Source organism: Aotus nancymaae, unplaced genomic scaffold (assembly GCF_030222135.1).
Source record: "Aotus nancymaae isolate 86718 unplaced genomic scaffold, 86718_ANA_hifiasm-v0.15.2.pri h1tg000018l, whole genome shotgun sequence".
NCBI classification, from domain to species: domain Eukaryota; kingdom Metazoa; phylum Chordata; class Mammalia; order Primates; family Aotidae; genus Aotus; species Aotus nancymaae.
The window spans coordinates 10,357,139-10,373,866 of NW_026988430.1; the positions used below are offsets into that span (position 1 = coordinate 10,357,139).

The 16,728-nt window shown below is 38.7% G+C and overlaps 1 protein-coding gene across 17 annotated transcripts in view; it reads left to right on the top strand.

Moving 5' to 3' along the window:
* NCOR1 (nuclear receptor corepressor 1) overlaps window positions 1-16,728 on the top strand; it is a 182,290-nt gene that overhangs the window by 88,224 nt on the left and 77,338 nt on the right. For all 17 annotated transcript variants that reach the window (XM_012475081.3, XM_012475068.3, XM_064378276.1 and 14 more), the window contains 4 exons: window positions 648-865; window positions 2,444-2,506; window positions 4,465-4,604; window positions 14,021-14,147. In XM_012475081.3, the coding sequence (XP_012330504.1) occupies window positions 648-865; window positions 2,444-2,506; window positions 4,465-4,604; window positions 14,021-14,147 (548 nt within the window). The remainder of the gene's footprint in view (window positions 1-647; window positions 866-2,443; window positions 2,507-4,464; window positions 4,605-14,020; window positions 14,148-16,728) is intronic.

Here is a 16,728-nt window from a genome sequence, read left to right on the forward strand (position 1 = left end):
ATGAGGAAACTGAGGCCCATGGAGGTGAGGCAGCTTGTCCAAGGTCATCACATGGCTAGTAAATCACAACTGTGGTATAAACCCAGGCAGCCTGGCTCCAGAGGCCATTCCTAAGCATTAACCATTACTGCCCAATTTGTACATAATTAGTATCAGGCATGATTTAGAGTATTGAGTTTGGTTTTATAAAACAATGTTGTGCATTATTACAGTAGAAAAGGCATCTATCGTGAAGATCATCTGTTTTAACTTCATACATGAGTCAACCTAGAGCAAAGGCAAAGAAAACCCCAGAATTCCTGCCTTTTGGTATAGCCTATTGCTTTTGGATTGCAGATCTAGAGGTTTTCTGCTGTCATTTGTTACTTTCTCATGGAGTAGTTCTGGTTTCTGAATCAGTTGGTTTGAAATGTGTTTAAATTTTAAGTCCATTAACATTTAAAATAGGTCTTATAAAATATCTTAATTTCAGCCGATCAGAACTTTTAAAAACTATCGTATGGCAGAATTGTTGATAAGTTTTTTTTTAAGTAACTGAGAGATTAGGTAGTATTATTCAATTTATGTTTAAATGATATCCAAAACCAAAACCTTCTTTGGTGTATGTATACTTTTGAATCACAGTTTTCATTTGCTTTTGTGTCCAGAGAAAATACCAAGGAAAAGGACAAGATGGATGGTACAGCAGAAGAAACTGAGGAAAGAGAGCAAGCCACACCCCGGGGGCGAAAGACTGCCAACAGTCAGGGCCGCCGTAAGGGCCGGATCACCAGGTCCATGACAAACGAAGCCGCAGCTGCTAGCGCTGCAGCCGCAGCGGCTACTGAAGAGCCCCCACCACCTCTGCCACCGCCACCAGAACCCAGTGAGTGGAAGAGATTGGCATAAACAGACCATAATTTTGTTTGTGATTCTGTTTCACTGCTAGGATAGGGTAGGAGGGACTTTTAGTACTGACAACCTAGAAACAATCCTGAAGTGTGGTCTTTAAATTTTTTAAACTTTCAATATCAAAATCTTTTCAAAAAGAACATCACCCACAGTCTTGCCTCCCCAATAGAGCTGTTTTTCTTTTTTACTTAGTTGTTATGCTAGTGTGCATGTTACTGTGTCTTCTGATATTTTAACTTGGTATATATCATAAATACTTTATAAATTCTAAGTAATTTTCATTTTTTTAATGGCTGTGTAATACGGAGGCGTGATTTCTTTAACCATTCTCTTATTGCTGAATGATTAGGCTGTCTGTTCTCTTCCCTGCTTTTAAGCCAGTGTATATAGCAGTATAATAAAAAAATCTTTATTCACATAGTATTTTCTTTATGTTAAGTTATTTTTCATGGAATAAATTCTTGAGCAAGGGAATACTGGATCTAATAGTTCAAGCATCTTTCTAAGTATTGTCTCATTAGTTTATAAAAGGACTACATTAATGATAGAGTACCACTCTTAATGATTCAGAGGTACCATTGTTACTGTAACATGAAGTATGAAAGAAAATGGAGTTTAGGGAATGGTAAGAATGAGGTAGGGGCATGAACGAGATAGGAGGAGGAAAGAGGCTGGGTCAGGTCATGATGGGCCTTGTTTGAACTGCGTTCCGCTTTAAGAAGTGGGGAACTTGCAGAGATTTTTAAATAGAGGAATGCTGTGATCAGATTTGTGTCTTAGAAAGTTAACTGGTAGCAATTGTGGAGGTCAGGTTAGACAGAATAAGGGCTGGAGGCAGAGGGCCCACTCATGGGACTGCAGTGGCCCAAGCAAGGAGGGGATGCATTGAGAGTTGCTGCATGTCATTGGTTATGAGTAGTAAATGGGAGGCAGGATTCAAAAATTAGTTTATCAGTCTCAGATGCCTGTTAATAACTTGAGTGAGTGAATGGTAGAACTATAAACTGAGAAAGAGAATATGGCAGGAGCTCATATCAGGCCTGATGCTCTCAGGTTTTTTTTTCCCTGAAGCAAAAGAGAATGTATTCAGTTCATGATCCATCTTTACCCACTGGATATCAGACACTTGGGGATGAACTAAATGGTCTCTAGGAGTTAGGACAAGATGGAGGCTCAGAGGGAATTGTGCTTGGACAGGAAAGAGGAGGGTTGCTTCTTCCATTGACACTGCAGGAGAAGAGTGTCTGCTAAGTGGAAATGGAGATATATTAAGTGGGAAGCTACTGGGTCCAAAAATAAGCTAAAGTTGTTAAAAAATGTAAACATGGAGAGAACTTTTAAGAACATTGAGAAAGATCATAATATTGAGAAGTGCTTGTTTCTTCTAGTTTGGTGATGGAGAGGTTGATACTATCCTATGTGTGTAGTTTTCTTTCACCAAATGCTTTATTCAGTCTTTTATATCAGATAAAGAGGTTATATAATTATATGATTGGTCTGAATGAAGGATTTAACTTTTTCTCTGCCTGATTGGCTTCTCTCTTTATTTCAGTTTCTACAGAGCCTGTGGAGACCTCTCGATGGACAGAAGAAGAAATGGAAGTTGCAAAAAAAGGTAAATTGTAATTGTTCCGGTTATTCAGGTTTTTTTTTTTTTTTTTTTTTTTTGAGGCGGAGTTTCGCTCTTGTTACCCAGGCTGGAGTGCAATGGCGCGATCTCGGCTCACCGCAACCTCCGCCTCCTGGGTTCAGGCAATTCTCCTGCCTCAGCCTCCTGAGTAGCTGGGATTACAGGCACGCGCCACCATGCCCAGCTAATTTTTTGTATTAGTAGAGACGGGGTTTCACCATGTTGACCAGGATGGTCTCGATCTCTTGACCTTGTGATCCACCCGCCTCAGCCTCCCAAAGTGCTGGGATTACAGGCTTGAGCCACCGTGCCCGGCCAGGTTTTTTTTTTTTAAGAGTTATTAGTAATTAGTAATATGGAACTAATTTTTTTAATTGGAAAAAAAATTTCTTTCAGAAAGGTAAATAAGACTTAGAAGTGACTTTAAAAGTTCATTTTGCTAGTATAGTACCCAATTGCATACCCCCAGTGTGCCTTATTTAAGATGCCCAGTTTTGAGGGATTTAAGATTATCTTTACTGTTTAATTTGAATGTCATTTAATTAAAGAGCAAGAAGGTTATTTTCACTTTCTTAGAATAATTATGATGATATGCTCTTGAAATTGTTTTGGAATGAATTTTGACATAAAGTCTATATTTCTATTACTTAAAAGTTGTATTTAATGGAATAGGATGGTAAATACTTTTGTCAATTTGCATTTGGTAAATTGTTTAATTATAAATCACTAGCAGATTGCTCTGTGATTCAGAGGGAAGAGCATGAAGTTTGTAACCAAGCCAATGAAGGTTTGAATCCTCTCTCTGCCACTTTCATAGTTTTGTGGCCTTCCTCTTACTCTGACACTTTATGGACCTTGTATTTTTCTGTCATTGCTTGTTAATGCAGTATAGTTTGAAATAGAGCTAAAATTTCTAATAGGATAAGTAATTGGTAATTTTGAGAAAGATTAGCTAATTTTTTGGTGGTTAAATATTTTTCTTGTAGATCATAGAGTGATCTTTTTCAGGTAGATGTACCTGCATATAACTATTTGGCCACTACTCTTCTTCTCTTATTCATGTATCAGGCAGGATTTGGAAATGATCTTCTAATTTTCAGTATTTAAGGGCGCTACTTGTGTGAACCTTGAAAAACTGATGTTTTCCTATAAGTCATTAAATTTATACTGGAAATTCCTGCTTGGGTATCCCTGTATACCTGATTGGGCCATACACCTGCTTGGGTATACCCGAAACTAAAGGCATATAGCACCAGGCCAAACTAATTTTTGTATTTTTAGTAGAGACAGGGTTTCACTATATTGGCCAGGATGGTCTTGATCTCTTGACCTTGTGATCCACCCACCTCGGCTTCCCAAATTGCTGGGATTACAGGCGTGAACCACCACGCCCAGCCAGATTTCTTTTTTTAATTGGTTATTATTTTTCTGATGGGATTGCTTGATTGTGAATTGACTGAGGAGAAATGTGGATTATAAGTGGAGTCATATATGTCTTTAATTTGTGTTCATTTATATGTGATTACCTTATTTACTTGATGTATTGTCTTCAGAGATCTAGATGTACCTAATCATTTAGTTTGCAAGTATTTGAGCTGTTACCGATGTGTGTAACATTGTCCTAGCCCTGTGGGAGATATGTAAGAAAGACAAGATTTAGACCTTCTATTAATAAATATGTTTTAAATTTTTTTGGGGGGTGGGGTGGGGTGGGCGGGGCACGTGGGAGGGCATATGTTTTAAATTTGAGGGGAAAAATATAGAACTGTAAATGAGTTTTGTGTCAAGTATTTTTATAAATATCAAACTATAATATGCAATTGAAACCACACTTTTTAAGTGTTATGGTTGTGAATAAAATGATTAAGTTATTTTTATTATTTCTCTTGTTTGCTTTATCAGGTGACTGTTCAATTAACATTTGGTTTGTTTTTAAAATGCAGGTCTAGTAGAACATGGTCGTAACTGGGCAGCAATTGCTAAAATGGTGGGAACGAAAAGTGAAGCTCAATGTAAAAACTTCTATTTTAACTATAAAAGGCGACACAATCTTGACAACCTCTTACAGCAGCATAAACAGAAAGTGAGTATATCAAGGGTGGTGAATCTTTTATTTATTATTGGTTTTTACTTAGAGTGTTGTTGTTGTTGTTTGAGATGGAGTTTCACTTTGTCACCCAGGCTGGAGTGCAGTGATGCAGTCTCAGCTCACTGCAAACTCCACTTCCCAGATTCAAGCGATTTCCTCCCTCAGCCTCCCAAGTAGCTGGGACTACAGGTGTCTGCCACCATGCCCAGCTAATTTTTGTATTTTTAGTAGAGACAAGGTTTCAACAGGTTGGCCACGCTGGTCTCGAACTCTTGACCTCAGGTGATCTACCCACCTCGGCTTCCCAAAGTGCTGGGATTACAGGCATGAGTCACTGCACCTGGTCTTGTTGTTTATTCCAGAGCTTCAGGGATTGATTTTAAGAGAAACCTTTTTGTGTCTTATATTTTTATTTACTGCACTTACATGTAAAAGGTGTGCTAGATTTTTGATATAGGCTGTTACTATTTATTGCTCAAGGAGTAAAGTTTCTCTTGGTATTCCTAACAGTCCACAGAGGCCCATTATGACCTGCCCCATCTTATCTTTCCTACTCCAAAGTTTCTATTTGTAGTAAAGGGAATTAAGTACTTTGAACTACTGTAGGCTGGATTTGAAAACTATAAACATTTTGGAGGTTGAATTGAAAACTTTAGACTGGGTGCAGTGGCTCACACCTGTAATCCCAGGACTTTGGGAGGCCAAGGTGGGAGGACCACGAGGTCAACAGATCGAGACCATCCTGGCCAATCTGGTGAAACCCTGTCTCTACTAAAAATAGAAAAATCAGTGCTGTCTTCAGCAGCACATATACTAAAATACAAAATTAGCTGGGTATGGTGGCACATGCCTGTAGTCCCAGCTACTTAGAAGGCTGAGGGAGGAGAATCGCTTGAACTGGGGAGGCAGAGGTTGCAGTAAGCCGAGATCTCGCCATTGTACTCCAGCCTGGATGACAGAACGAGACTCCATCTCCAAAAAAAAAAAAGCCTTTCGGAGGCTGAGGCAGGCAGATCTCAAGGTCAGGAATTCAAGATCAGCCTCACGAACATGGTGAAACTCTGTCTCTGCTAAAAAGACAAAAATTAACTGGGCATAGTGGTGCGTGCCTGTAATCCCAGCTACTCAGGAGGCTGAGGCAGGAGAATTGCTTGAACACAGGAGGCAGATGTTGCAGCGAGCCAAGATTGCGCCACTGTACTCCAGGCTGGGTGACAGAGCGAGACTGCATCTCAAGAAAAAAAAAAGGAGAACTTTAGTTGGAGGTTTGTTGATAATATCGAGTGAATTGATTTCATATATTAGACATTTTTTCAGAGAGAAGATTCCATGGTATAAATATTAAAAACCAAGGAGCATAACATATTGGAAATTCCTTAAGAAGAAAGTTCCAGTGTAGTGGTTGTCAAAGACCATAGAGCTTTTTGATGATTCTGTGAGGTCAAGACTGTTTTCTCAAAAATTTCAATCAAATGTGATTTACTTTTTTTCATTATATGACATTTGCATTTATGGTGTCAAAGCTGTGGTAGATACAATTGCTGATGCTTTAGCATAAATCTTGGCATGGAACCAAACCAGTGTATTTTTCATCTCTGAGCACTTGCAGTTTTTTCTTAAAATGTCACTTAAGAATGTCCTTGATGACGTAGTAAAAGTTAGTTTTATTAAATCTCATCCCTAAGTACGTCTTTTTATACTTAGTGTCATGTAATGGGAAGTAAACGTAAAGTTATTCTGCTCTATACTAAAATGTAATGGTTCTCTCAAGGAAAAACACTTTGGCAATTGTTTGAGTTCTAAGCTGCACTAGGCTTCCCTTTATCATGGAATGTCATTTTAGATTGAAAGAATGACAGACAAACTATGTTTTCAGACTGGTATATTTAGCAGACATTTTCTTGAAAACTAATGAATGAAAAAAAAAAAAGAAAACTAGTGAATGAGCCTGTCTTTCAAAGAAAATAACTGTTAGTGTTTGTTGCCACTTTAAAATATTTGAGCTTTCTAGCAAAAAAATGAGAATTTTGGAAAATATGTTTCTCTAACCATGAGCTTCACACTTCATTACAGATTTTCTGATGGGATCAGTGGTAATAATAGTAAGTGTGATAGTTGTTACTGAGTGATGAAATTTTTTCTCAATTTGAAAAACTTGCTTAACTCAATACTTTCCAAATGGCTATTTCATGATGTTGTAATGTGATATGGTTTGACTGTGTCCCCACCCAAATCTCATCTTGAATTGTAGCTCCCACAATTACCATGCATCATGGAAGGGATCCAGTGGGAGATAACTGAGTCATGGGGGTGGGTCTTTTTCTCGTGCTGTTTTCATAATAGTGAATAAGTCTCTTGAGATCTGATGGTTTATAAAGAAGAGTTTCCCTGCACAAGCTCTGCTTTTTTGCCTGCTGCCATCTATGTAAGATGTTACTTGTTCCTCCTTTCCTTCTGCTATGATTGTGAGGCCTCCCCAGCCATGTGGTACTGTAAGTTTTTTAAGCCTTTTTTTCTTCCCAGTGTCAGGTATGTCTTTATCAGCAGTATGAAAACAGACTAATACAATAAACTGGTACCAGTAGTGTCAGCATTGCTGAAAAGATACCTGAAAATGTGGAAGCAACTTTGGAACTGGATAACAGGCAGAGGTTGGAACAGTTTGGAGGGCTCAGAAGAAGACAGGAAAATGTAGAAATGTTTGGAACTTCCTAGAGACTTGTTGAATGGCTTTGACAAAAATGCTAATAGTGATAAGAACAATAGGTCCAGACTGCAGTGGTCTCAGATGGAAATGAGGAACTTGTTGGGAACTGGAACAAAGGTGACTCTTGTTATGTTTTAGTAAAGAGACTGGTGGCATTTTGCCCCTGCCCTAGAGATTTGCTTAACTTTGAACTTAAGAGAGGTGCTTGAGGGTATTTGGCAGAAGACATTTCTAAGCAGCAAAGCATTCTAGAAGAGACTTGGGTACTGTTAAAGGCATTCAATTTTATAAGGGAAGCAGAGCATAAAAGTTTGGAAAATTTGCAGCCTGACAATGTGATAGAAAAGAAAATCCCATTTTCTGAGGAGGAATGCAAGCCCGCTACAGAAATTTGTGTCCATAATGAGGAACTGAATGTTAATTCCCAAGACAATGGGGAAAATTTCTACAGGGCATGTCAGAGGTCTTTATGGCAGCCCATTCCATCACAGGCCTGGAGGCTGAGGAGGAAAAAATGGTTTCATGCCCTGGGCTCAGGATGCTCCTGCTATTTGCAGCCTCAGGACTTAGTGCCCTGCATCCCAGTCACTCTAGCCATGGCTGAAAGGGGCCAAAGTATAGTGTAGGTCATGGCTTCAGAGGGTGCAAGCCCCAAGCCTTGGCAACTTCCATGTGGTGTTGAGCCTGTAGGTACACAAAAGTCAAGAATTGAGGTTTGGGAACCTTTGTCTAGATTTCAGAGAATATATGAAAATGCCTGGATATCCAGGCAGGAGTTTGCTGCAGGGGTGGGGCTCTCGTGGAGAAACTCTGCTAGGGCAGTGCAGAAGGGAAATGTGGGATTAGAGCCCCCACACAGAATCCCTAGTAGGGCATCACCTAATGGAGCTATGAGAAGAGGGCCACCATCCTCTAGACCCCAGAATGGTAGATCCACCTATAGCTCACACTGTGCACCTGGAAAAGCCACAGACACTCAACTCCAGCCTGTGAAAGCAGCCAGGAGGGAGGCTGTACCCTACAAAGCGACAGGGTCAGAGTGGCCCAGGACCATGGGAACCCACCTCTTGCATAAGCATGACCTGGATGTGAGACATGGAGTCAAAGGAGATCATTTTGGAGCTTTAAGATTTGATTGCCGCCGGGCGCGGTGGCTCATGCCTGTAATCCCAGCACTTTGGGAGGCCGAGGCGGGTGGATCACGAGGTCAAGAGATCGAGACCATCCTGGTCAACAGATCGAGACCATCCTGGTCAACATGGTGAAACCCCGTCTCTACTAAAAATACAAAAAAATTAGCTGGGCATGGTGGCGCATGCCTGTGATCCCAGCTACTCAGGAGGCTGAGGCAGGAGAATTGCCTGAACCCAGGAGGCGGAGGTTGCAGTGAGCCGAGATCGCGCCATTGTACTCCAGCCTGGGTAACAAGAGCAAAACTCCATCTCCAAAAAAAAAAAAAAAAAAGATTTGATTGCCCTGCTGGATTTCAGACTTGCATGGGCCCTGTAGCCCCTTTGTTTTGGCCAATTTCTTCTTTTTGGAACAGCTGTATTTACCCAATGTCTGTGTCCCCATTGTATCTAGGAAGTTACTACTCTCCTTCTACTTTTATAGGCTCATAGACAGAAGGGACTTCCCTTGTCTCAGATGAGATTTTGGGCTGTGAACTTTTGGGTTAATGCTGAAATAAGACTTTGGGGGACTGTTGGGAAGGCATGATTTGTTTTCAAATGTAAGGACATGAGATTTGGGAGAGACCAAATGATATGGTTTGGCTGTGTCCCCACCAAAATCACATCTTGAATTGTGGCTCCCATAATTCCCATGTGTTCTGGGAGGGACCCAGTGGGAGATAATTAAATCATGGGGCAGGTCTTTCTTGTGCTATTTTTGTGATAGTAAGTAAGTCTTACAAGACCTGCTGGTTTTATAAAGAGGAGTTAGCCTGCACAAGCTCTTTTTTTTTTTTTAACCTACCGTAATCATGTAAGATGTTATTTGCTCCTCCTTGCCTTTTGCCATGATTGTGAGGCCTCCCTAGCCATGTGGAACTGTAAGTCCATTAAACCTCTTTTTCTTCCCAGTCTCGAGTATGTCTTTATCAGCAGCATGAAAATGGACTAATACATAATGGATCATTCATTGATAAAAGATTGATAATGTTTTTTTAATATACCAAAATGTAAGATAGATTATAGATTTTAACAGAGTATAAAGGCTTCCTTGATATGGTATCAGATTTCATATTGTAACTAACCAATAAGAAGTGACACTTGCTGAGTTTTGGTACAGTATCAAAATATAATATCTGTAAGTATCTGAAAAATCTGTTAAAATACTCTTCCCTTTTCCAACTACATATCTGTGTGAGGCTACATTGTTTTTATATACTTCAACCAAAACATTAGATGACTTAATCTAATCTACAGATTAGATCATATGTGGACGCACCTTTGGGAATTCTGCTGTTTCTGTTAGATCAGACATGGAAGAGATTTCCAGAAAGGAAAGGTTTTGCCACTTTTTTAGTAAGTCATTTTTTGTTTTGGAAAATGGTTAGTTTTTGTTAAAAATAAGTTCTTTATGGGTTTATATTGCTTTTAATGAGTTAAAATTTTAAAGTTTTCTTAGTTTTAATTTCTGATATAGTAATTATCTATCTGGCTGTCCGTCTGTATTTCTCTCATAACGAAAAGCTCTTTCTTTGGCTAGGCACAGTGGTTCACGTCTGTAATAACAGCACGTTGGGAGGCTGAGGCGGGAAGATCACTAGGTCAAGAGATGGAGATCATCCTGGCCAACATGGTGAAACCCTGTCTCTACTAAAAATACAAAAATTATCTGGGTGTGGTGGTGTGCACCTGTAATCCCAGCTACTCAGGAGGCTGAGGCAGGAGAATCATGAGAATCACTTGAACCCAGGAGATGGAGGTTGCAGTGAGTTGAGATCACGCCATTGCATTCCAGCCTGACAACAGAGCAAGACTCCGTCTCAAAAAGAAAAAAAGAAAAAGAACAGCTGTTTGTGGCTTTTAATACTTTTTAAGAGTGTTGCATCCTTAGACCAAAAAATTTGAGAATTATTAAAGTGTGATAGTAAAGCTATTAAGATTTGAATTTATTAAGAGGATACAAAGCATAACATTGACTAATTTAAAAGGGTATATACAAAGGGACTTTCAGGTTAATAAGAAAGTGAGAGTTAAAAATATGCTGTAGCAACCAAAACACGAAAAAGTCTACTGACAAGATAAAGACCTGACTTCACGAGATAACATCCAAAATGTTTTGAGACAAAGTGAAGTAAAGAATGAATCAGATATGTTTTTAAAATATAAATGTTCTATTAGTCATGGTCCTCCTGAGAAACAAAACTTAAAAGGATGTGTGCATGCATGCATATATATATATATATATATAGAGAGAGAGAGAGAGAGAGAAAGAGATTGAGATTTAAGGAATTGGCTCACATGATTGTGGAGGGTTGGTGAGTCCAGTGTCTGATAGGATAGGCTGGTTGACTGGAGACTCTGGGAAGAGTCTGAGTTGGACTCCAAAGGCAGTTTTCCTGGCAGAATACATTCTTACTCCAGGAATCCAGCTTTTTGTTCCATTAAGCCCTTTAATTGATTGGAAGAGGCCCACCCACATTATGGGGGGGTAATCTGTTTTTCTCAGAGTCCACTGATTTAAATGTTAATACCATCTAAAAAAAATCTGCACAGAAACTTCCACAATAAGATTCGACCAGATATCTGGGTACTGTGGCCCAGCCAAGTTAACACATAAAATTAACCATCACAAACATCTTTCCTCTAATTATTTTGATCACAATTAAAATAATAGGGACAACAGACTTCAAGTGTTTATCTCGAATGTTTTATCTTTTAAAAATAGATCTCAAGAAAACATGCAAAATGTCTAATATCTATCAAATTTCAGTGATAGACACATGGATGTTTTCTTTCTTCTTTCTTCTTCTTCTTCTTTTTTTTTTTTTTTTTTGAGACAGAGTCTCAGTCTGTCTCCCAGGTCGAAGTGCAGTGGCGTGATCTTGACTCACTGCAGCCTCTACCTCCTGGGTTCAAACGATACTCCTGCCTCAGCCTTCCCAGTAGCTGGGATTACAGGCGTGTGCCACCACACCTGACTAATTTTTGTATTTTTAGTAGATACAAGGTTTCACCGTATAGGCCAGGCTGGTCTCGAATTCCTGGCCTCAAGTGATCTGCCCACCTTGGCCTCCCAAAGTGCTGGGATTACAGGAGTGAGCCACTGGGCCTGGCCATGAGCCACTGCACCTGGCCTGTTTCTCTATATTTGACTATCATATATTAAAGAAAATGCTTGGCGACATAGTGGATTGTTGCATGTGAACAGAGGGTTGTTGTACTAGTATAAAAAGTTGTCTCTTCCCTAGTTACCAGTGAAAGGACCAAACAGAATGGGTTGATATTGGCAAGAGAGGGACATACACTGGGCACTGGAATAATCCATATATATAATAACATCAGCTGGGCACGGTCAGTCATGCCTGTAATCTCAGCACTTTGGGAGGCCAAGGCGGGAGGATTGATTGAGGCTAGAGGTTCCACACTAGTCTGGGCAACAAAGTGAGACCTTATATTCAAAAACAAACAAGAGTAGCTATTGTCTAATCTGTGGAAATTCATAGAATCTTCTGAAAGTTTTTTTAAAAAGTGTAGCCTGTGTGTCTCTGGGATTCTCTTGCGTTCCTACTGGAAACATAGAAATAAATATTTTAGCCTTCAGAATTTCAACTAACTCTGTAAGTCTGGTATTAGAAAATGATTGTTTATCTTGAGTTAATTAATATTTTAGGCTGGATCCTAAATACCATCCTCATAAGAATGTTGAGTAGATGTATGGATAATTTTTAACAGGGCAATGATATATTTTCCTCTCCTGAAGAGTTTCACTGGGAGAGGCTGACAGCTGATATGAGGTGAAATGTAGGCTCTGTAAGGGGCACACAACAGAAGACCACCAGGGCTGGGACTTCCAGAACCCTGTATCTGCAAACAGAAGATATTAAGGCTTCTATTTAGTAACATGAAGTTATAAGTATAATGTAAATAGCTAATGTCTTACATTTAAATGTGTACACAAGTCCTCTTATGGATATGAGATCCCAGTAGAAGAATGAGCAATTTTGCATAAACATAGTTTGCAGAAGGGAGCATACTATTTTTTAAAAAAAGGAATTATTTAAAAAAAAAAATTTTTTTTTTTTTTTTTTTTTTGGGAGACAAGTTCTCACTGTGTCACCTGGCCTGGAGTTCAGTGGCATGATCATGGCTCACTGCAGCTTCAGCCACTTGGGTTCAAGTGATCTTCCTGCCTCAGTCTCTTGTGTAGCTGGGACTTCAGGAGAGTACCAGCACACACAGCTAATTTTTAAATATTGTTTATAGGATCAAGGGTCTGACTTTCTTGCCCAGGCTTCTCTCAAACTCCTGGGTTCAAGCAATCCTCCCACAGTGCTGGGATTACAGGCATGAGCCACTGTGCTTGGCTGAATTTGTCCTTTTTTACAGTAAAATAAATTGGTCCAGACTTGGTGACTCATGCCTGTAATCCCAGCACTTTGGGAGGCTGAGGCCGGCAGATTGCCTGAGCTCAGCAGTTTGTGACCAGCCCGGGCAACACGGTGAAACCCCGTCTCTACTAAAATACAAAAAATTAGCCAGGCATGGCGGTGTGTGCCTGTAGTCCCAGCTACTTGGGAGGCTGAGGCAGGATAATTGCTTGAACCCGGGAGGCGGAGGTTGCAGTGAGCCAAGATTGCACCACTGTACTCCAGCCTGGGTGACAGAGCACCACTCTGTCTCAAAAGAAGAAAAAGAAATTGAGTGGTAAAAAGAAATTCAGTAGTAATACCAATGATGAATTGTTGCCTTTTAAATTGCATAATTCTTAAAGCTAGTGAAGGAAGTTTCTTGCAGCCTTATTTATACCATAAGTTGAAAATTACTGAAATGCCTTCAAATAGGAGAATTTTAATTATATGTCAACATAAAATGTATGTCCACATTATATCAACATAATGTTTTCATGGGATCATTAATAAAAATAATTTTGAAGAATTTGTAACAGTGATATGTTCGGCTCATGGCTACATTATGTTAAGAAAGTAGAATATGTAACTACATAGGGCTTTCCTGGTTGTGTTTACGTGTACACATAAATATTTATATTCATGTATATGCATCTGAAAGATTGAAAGGAAATGTACCAGTATACTTAGAATCTCTTACTATTGGAATAATGAGTAGTGATTTTTGTAATGTTATGTCTTCTACATTTAAAGGTGGTATAATTATCTTTAGAAAATAAATATATATGTTGTTTTTATTAGAAAGATACATTATCTAGAGTAAGTGAAAAGCATAGAGAGATGTGATTTTTGGCTATTTGTACATATATAGTGGTGAGTAGTTCCAAAAATGGGTTAGATGTAACTTTTGATCTGTTTGATAAAGGTGAGCCATATACACAAAATTTGGCCAGTTAGTGATTACGCAGAGATATTTGTCTGCACTTTAACCAGAACTGTTTTGAAATGTGTGACCTCCTTGTCTTGTATGTGTGTGTTTATCAGTGTTCTACATTACTTCAGAAATGAATTGTTTTTTTTTCCTTTTTAGTTATTTAAATCAAATAATACTCTTTACTCCTTTAGGCTTCACGAAAACCTCGTGAAGAGCGAGATGTGTCTCAGTGTGAAAGTGTTGCTTCCACTGTTTCTGCTCAAGAGGATGAAGATATTGAAGCCTCCAACGAAGAAGAAAATCCAGAAGACAGTGAAGGTATCTCAAAATTTTAAATTTAGTTGTGACATCTGCTATCCTAAATAAATAATTTTTAGTCATTTGACTCTGTAGGAATTGCTTCATTGAGGAAACAATGCGCCAGTGTTTTCATGGTGAGGAGACTTCAAACTTGAACATAATATTTTTATTCATTTAATCACAAATATTTATGTAGCACCTAAGATGGTCCAGAAGATCTTGGAAATGGCAGTCCTGTTTCAGACATCAAGTGCCAACATCAATAAAATATCTGTGTGTCTATGTCATTGCCACATTTATTTGTTCAATTAGTTAGTATCATCAGTTATGTTTCTTTATTGCCTTGAGTTTATTTTCATATTTTTACAAAGATTTATATGTACTATATTAATGTTTTTATGTAAAAGTAATTAATGACCCTAGAAGCAACAATAGAAAAAAAAAATCAACCCATGAAACCTAAGGAAATTTAAGAAATAATGTCTCTTTGTCATTTAAACAAATTAATGACAAGTTCATGAAAAAATAAATATTTACTTGATTATTTTGGTAAAAAAAGATATCTAATTTATTTCAGTTTACACTCTAAAGTTTCTGTGGATTTTTTTGTAAATTGACTGCTTCTGATGTGGGGATTTTTATAATGCTTTTAGTAGCTGTTCATATATATTAAACATGTTCCTGTTTTGTATATGCAGATAATTTTTTCCTTCTCGTTTCCCTTTTGTTTTGCTTTTAAATTACCTTTGCTTAAACTTTGTGTAATTAGAGTTGTATATCTTTTCCTTTGTAGGGTCTTTATTTTATATAAGCTTTAAAAGTTCTACATTCTCCAGGTTTATTAATACTAGATTTTGAGTTTTTTTCCTGTAGATTATTATTGTTGTCTTTAAACTTAAACTTGTGTTGAAATGGGTTTTGGCTTTGAACAACCCCTAATCCTAAGCATTTTTGGGGAGGATTTGTGAAAAATGAGGTGGGCTATAGTAGGAGTATTAGAGCAGGCTCACCGTAGGGTAAGGTAAGAGTGCTGCAAACAGTGAAGGTAGTTTGCTGTGTTTATGGCACTTCCAGAGAGGTGGTCAGAGTCTCTTGGTTTTAATGGGTTTGTTTCTGGTGGCTAGTATTCCCTGGGGTTATAAATGTTAATGAAGCCTGGAGGTTAATAAACCTCAGGCTGCCATAACAAAATACTGCAGATTGGGTGGCTTCAACAACTGAAAGTAATTTTCTCATAGTTGTGAAGGCTGTACGTCCAAGATCAAGGTGCTGGCACAGTTGCTTTCTGATGAGGGCTGTCTTCCTGGCTTGGAGATGGCCAGCCGCCTCCTTACTTTGTCCTTACATGGCCTTTCCTTTGTGTGTGCCCACTCCTGGTGTATCTTCCTCATATGAAGACAACTCCTACTGGATTAGAGCCCACTGTTATGACCTCATTTAACCTTAATCACCTCCTTCAAGGCCTTGTCTCCAAATACAGTTACATTGTGGGTTAGGGCTTCAACCTGAGAATTTTGGTGGGGAGGGGCACAATTCAGTCCATAATAAAGCCCAAGTCCATTATTAATATGTCCATCTGATCAAGGGTAGGGTGGCACCATCACATCTGCTCAATCATCTAGAAGAGTTTCCTCTTAAGAGGATTTCCCAGTAGAATTTTAGGATCTCTCCTCCTTTTGACTTAGCTTCATTTGGAAAATGTCAAGACAAGAACATAAATGCAGTTTATGTGACCTATGATCTCATACTTATTCCTAATCTTAATGAGACACTACAGATACACTGTTTATTGTGTGGCAAGTCTCTTGCCAATTGAAGAATGAAGGTAGCTGCTGAAGGGAGGGTTCCTGTGTCTGTTTCCTAAAACACATCTGACTGTGTATCTTTCATGATTAGAAGAATTAAATCAGAGAGACCAGAACTTCACCAAAACTTGGATTTGCTCTTGTTCTCTTTTTCTACATCATTCTTTAAGGTTTTTTTCCCTGTATCTTTTGAAAAAAAAGATATTCATGTTTGGCTATTGCTTAGTGAAACATTATGCCTTGGAAACCTTCCTACTCTTTTGTGGCTTGGAAGAAGAAAATTGGAAAAGCGCTTATGTCAAATGATATCATCTGCTGTGTAATCACCAACATGTCTTCTAAAATTTTGAAGATAAATGCCTTATTAGTTTGCCCTTGGATTTGGGGCTTTCTACCACTATCTAAATAGAAAAGAAGGTTAAGTCAGGCTTTTTGTTAGCTTTTCATTGCTTTGGTAGGATCTTTCAATAACAGTAATGACTGCCATATATTAAAGCCTTGTGACATGTGAGGTACTGTTCTGAGTTATTTGCTTGTCTATCTTTTGTTTTATTTTGGAGACTTGAACTCTCATCTGGATTCCAGGGTCATATATCTAATCACATACTCAGTATTTCCATTTGGATTCCTAAGAGCCATCTCATAGTTAACATCCAGAATAAACTCTTGTGTCTCTACCACCACAAGCTGCTTTTCCCTCTAGTCTTTTCCTATACCAGTAAATTTGCTTTTCTTTAGTCTCTTTAGAATTGGATTCTTGTCTCGATAGCTCCTATCCTGCTTCTGAGGATTGC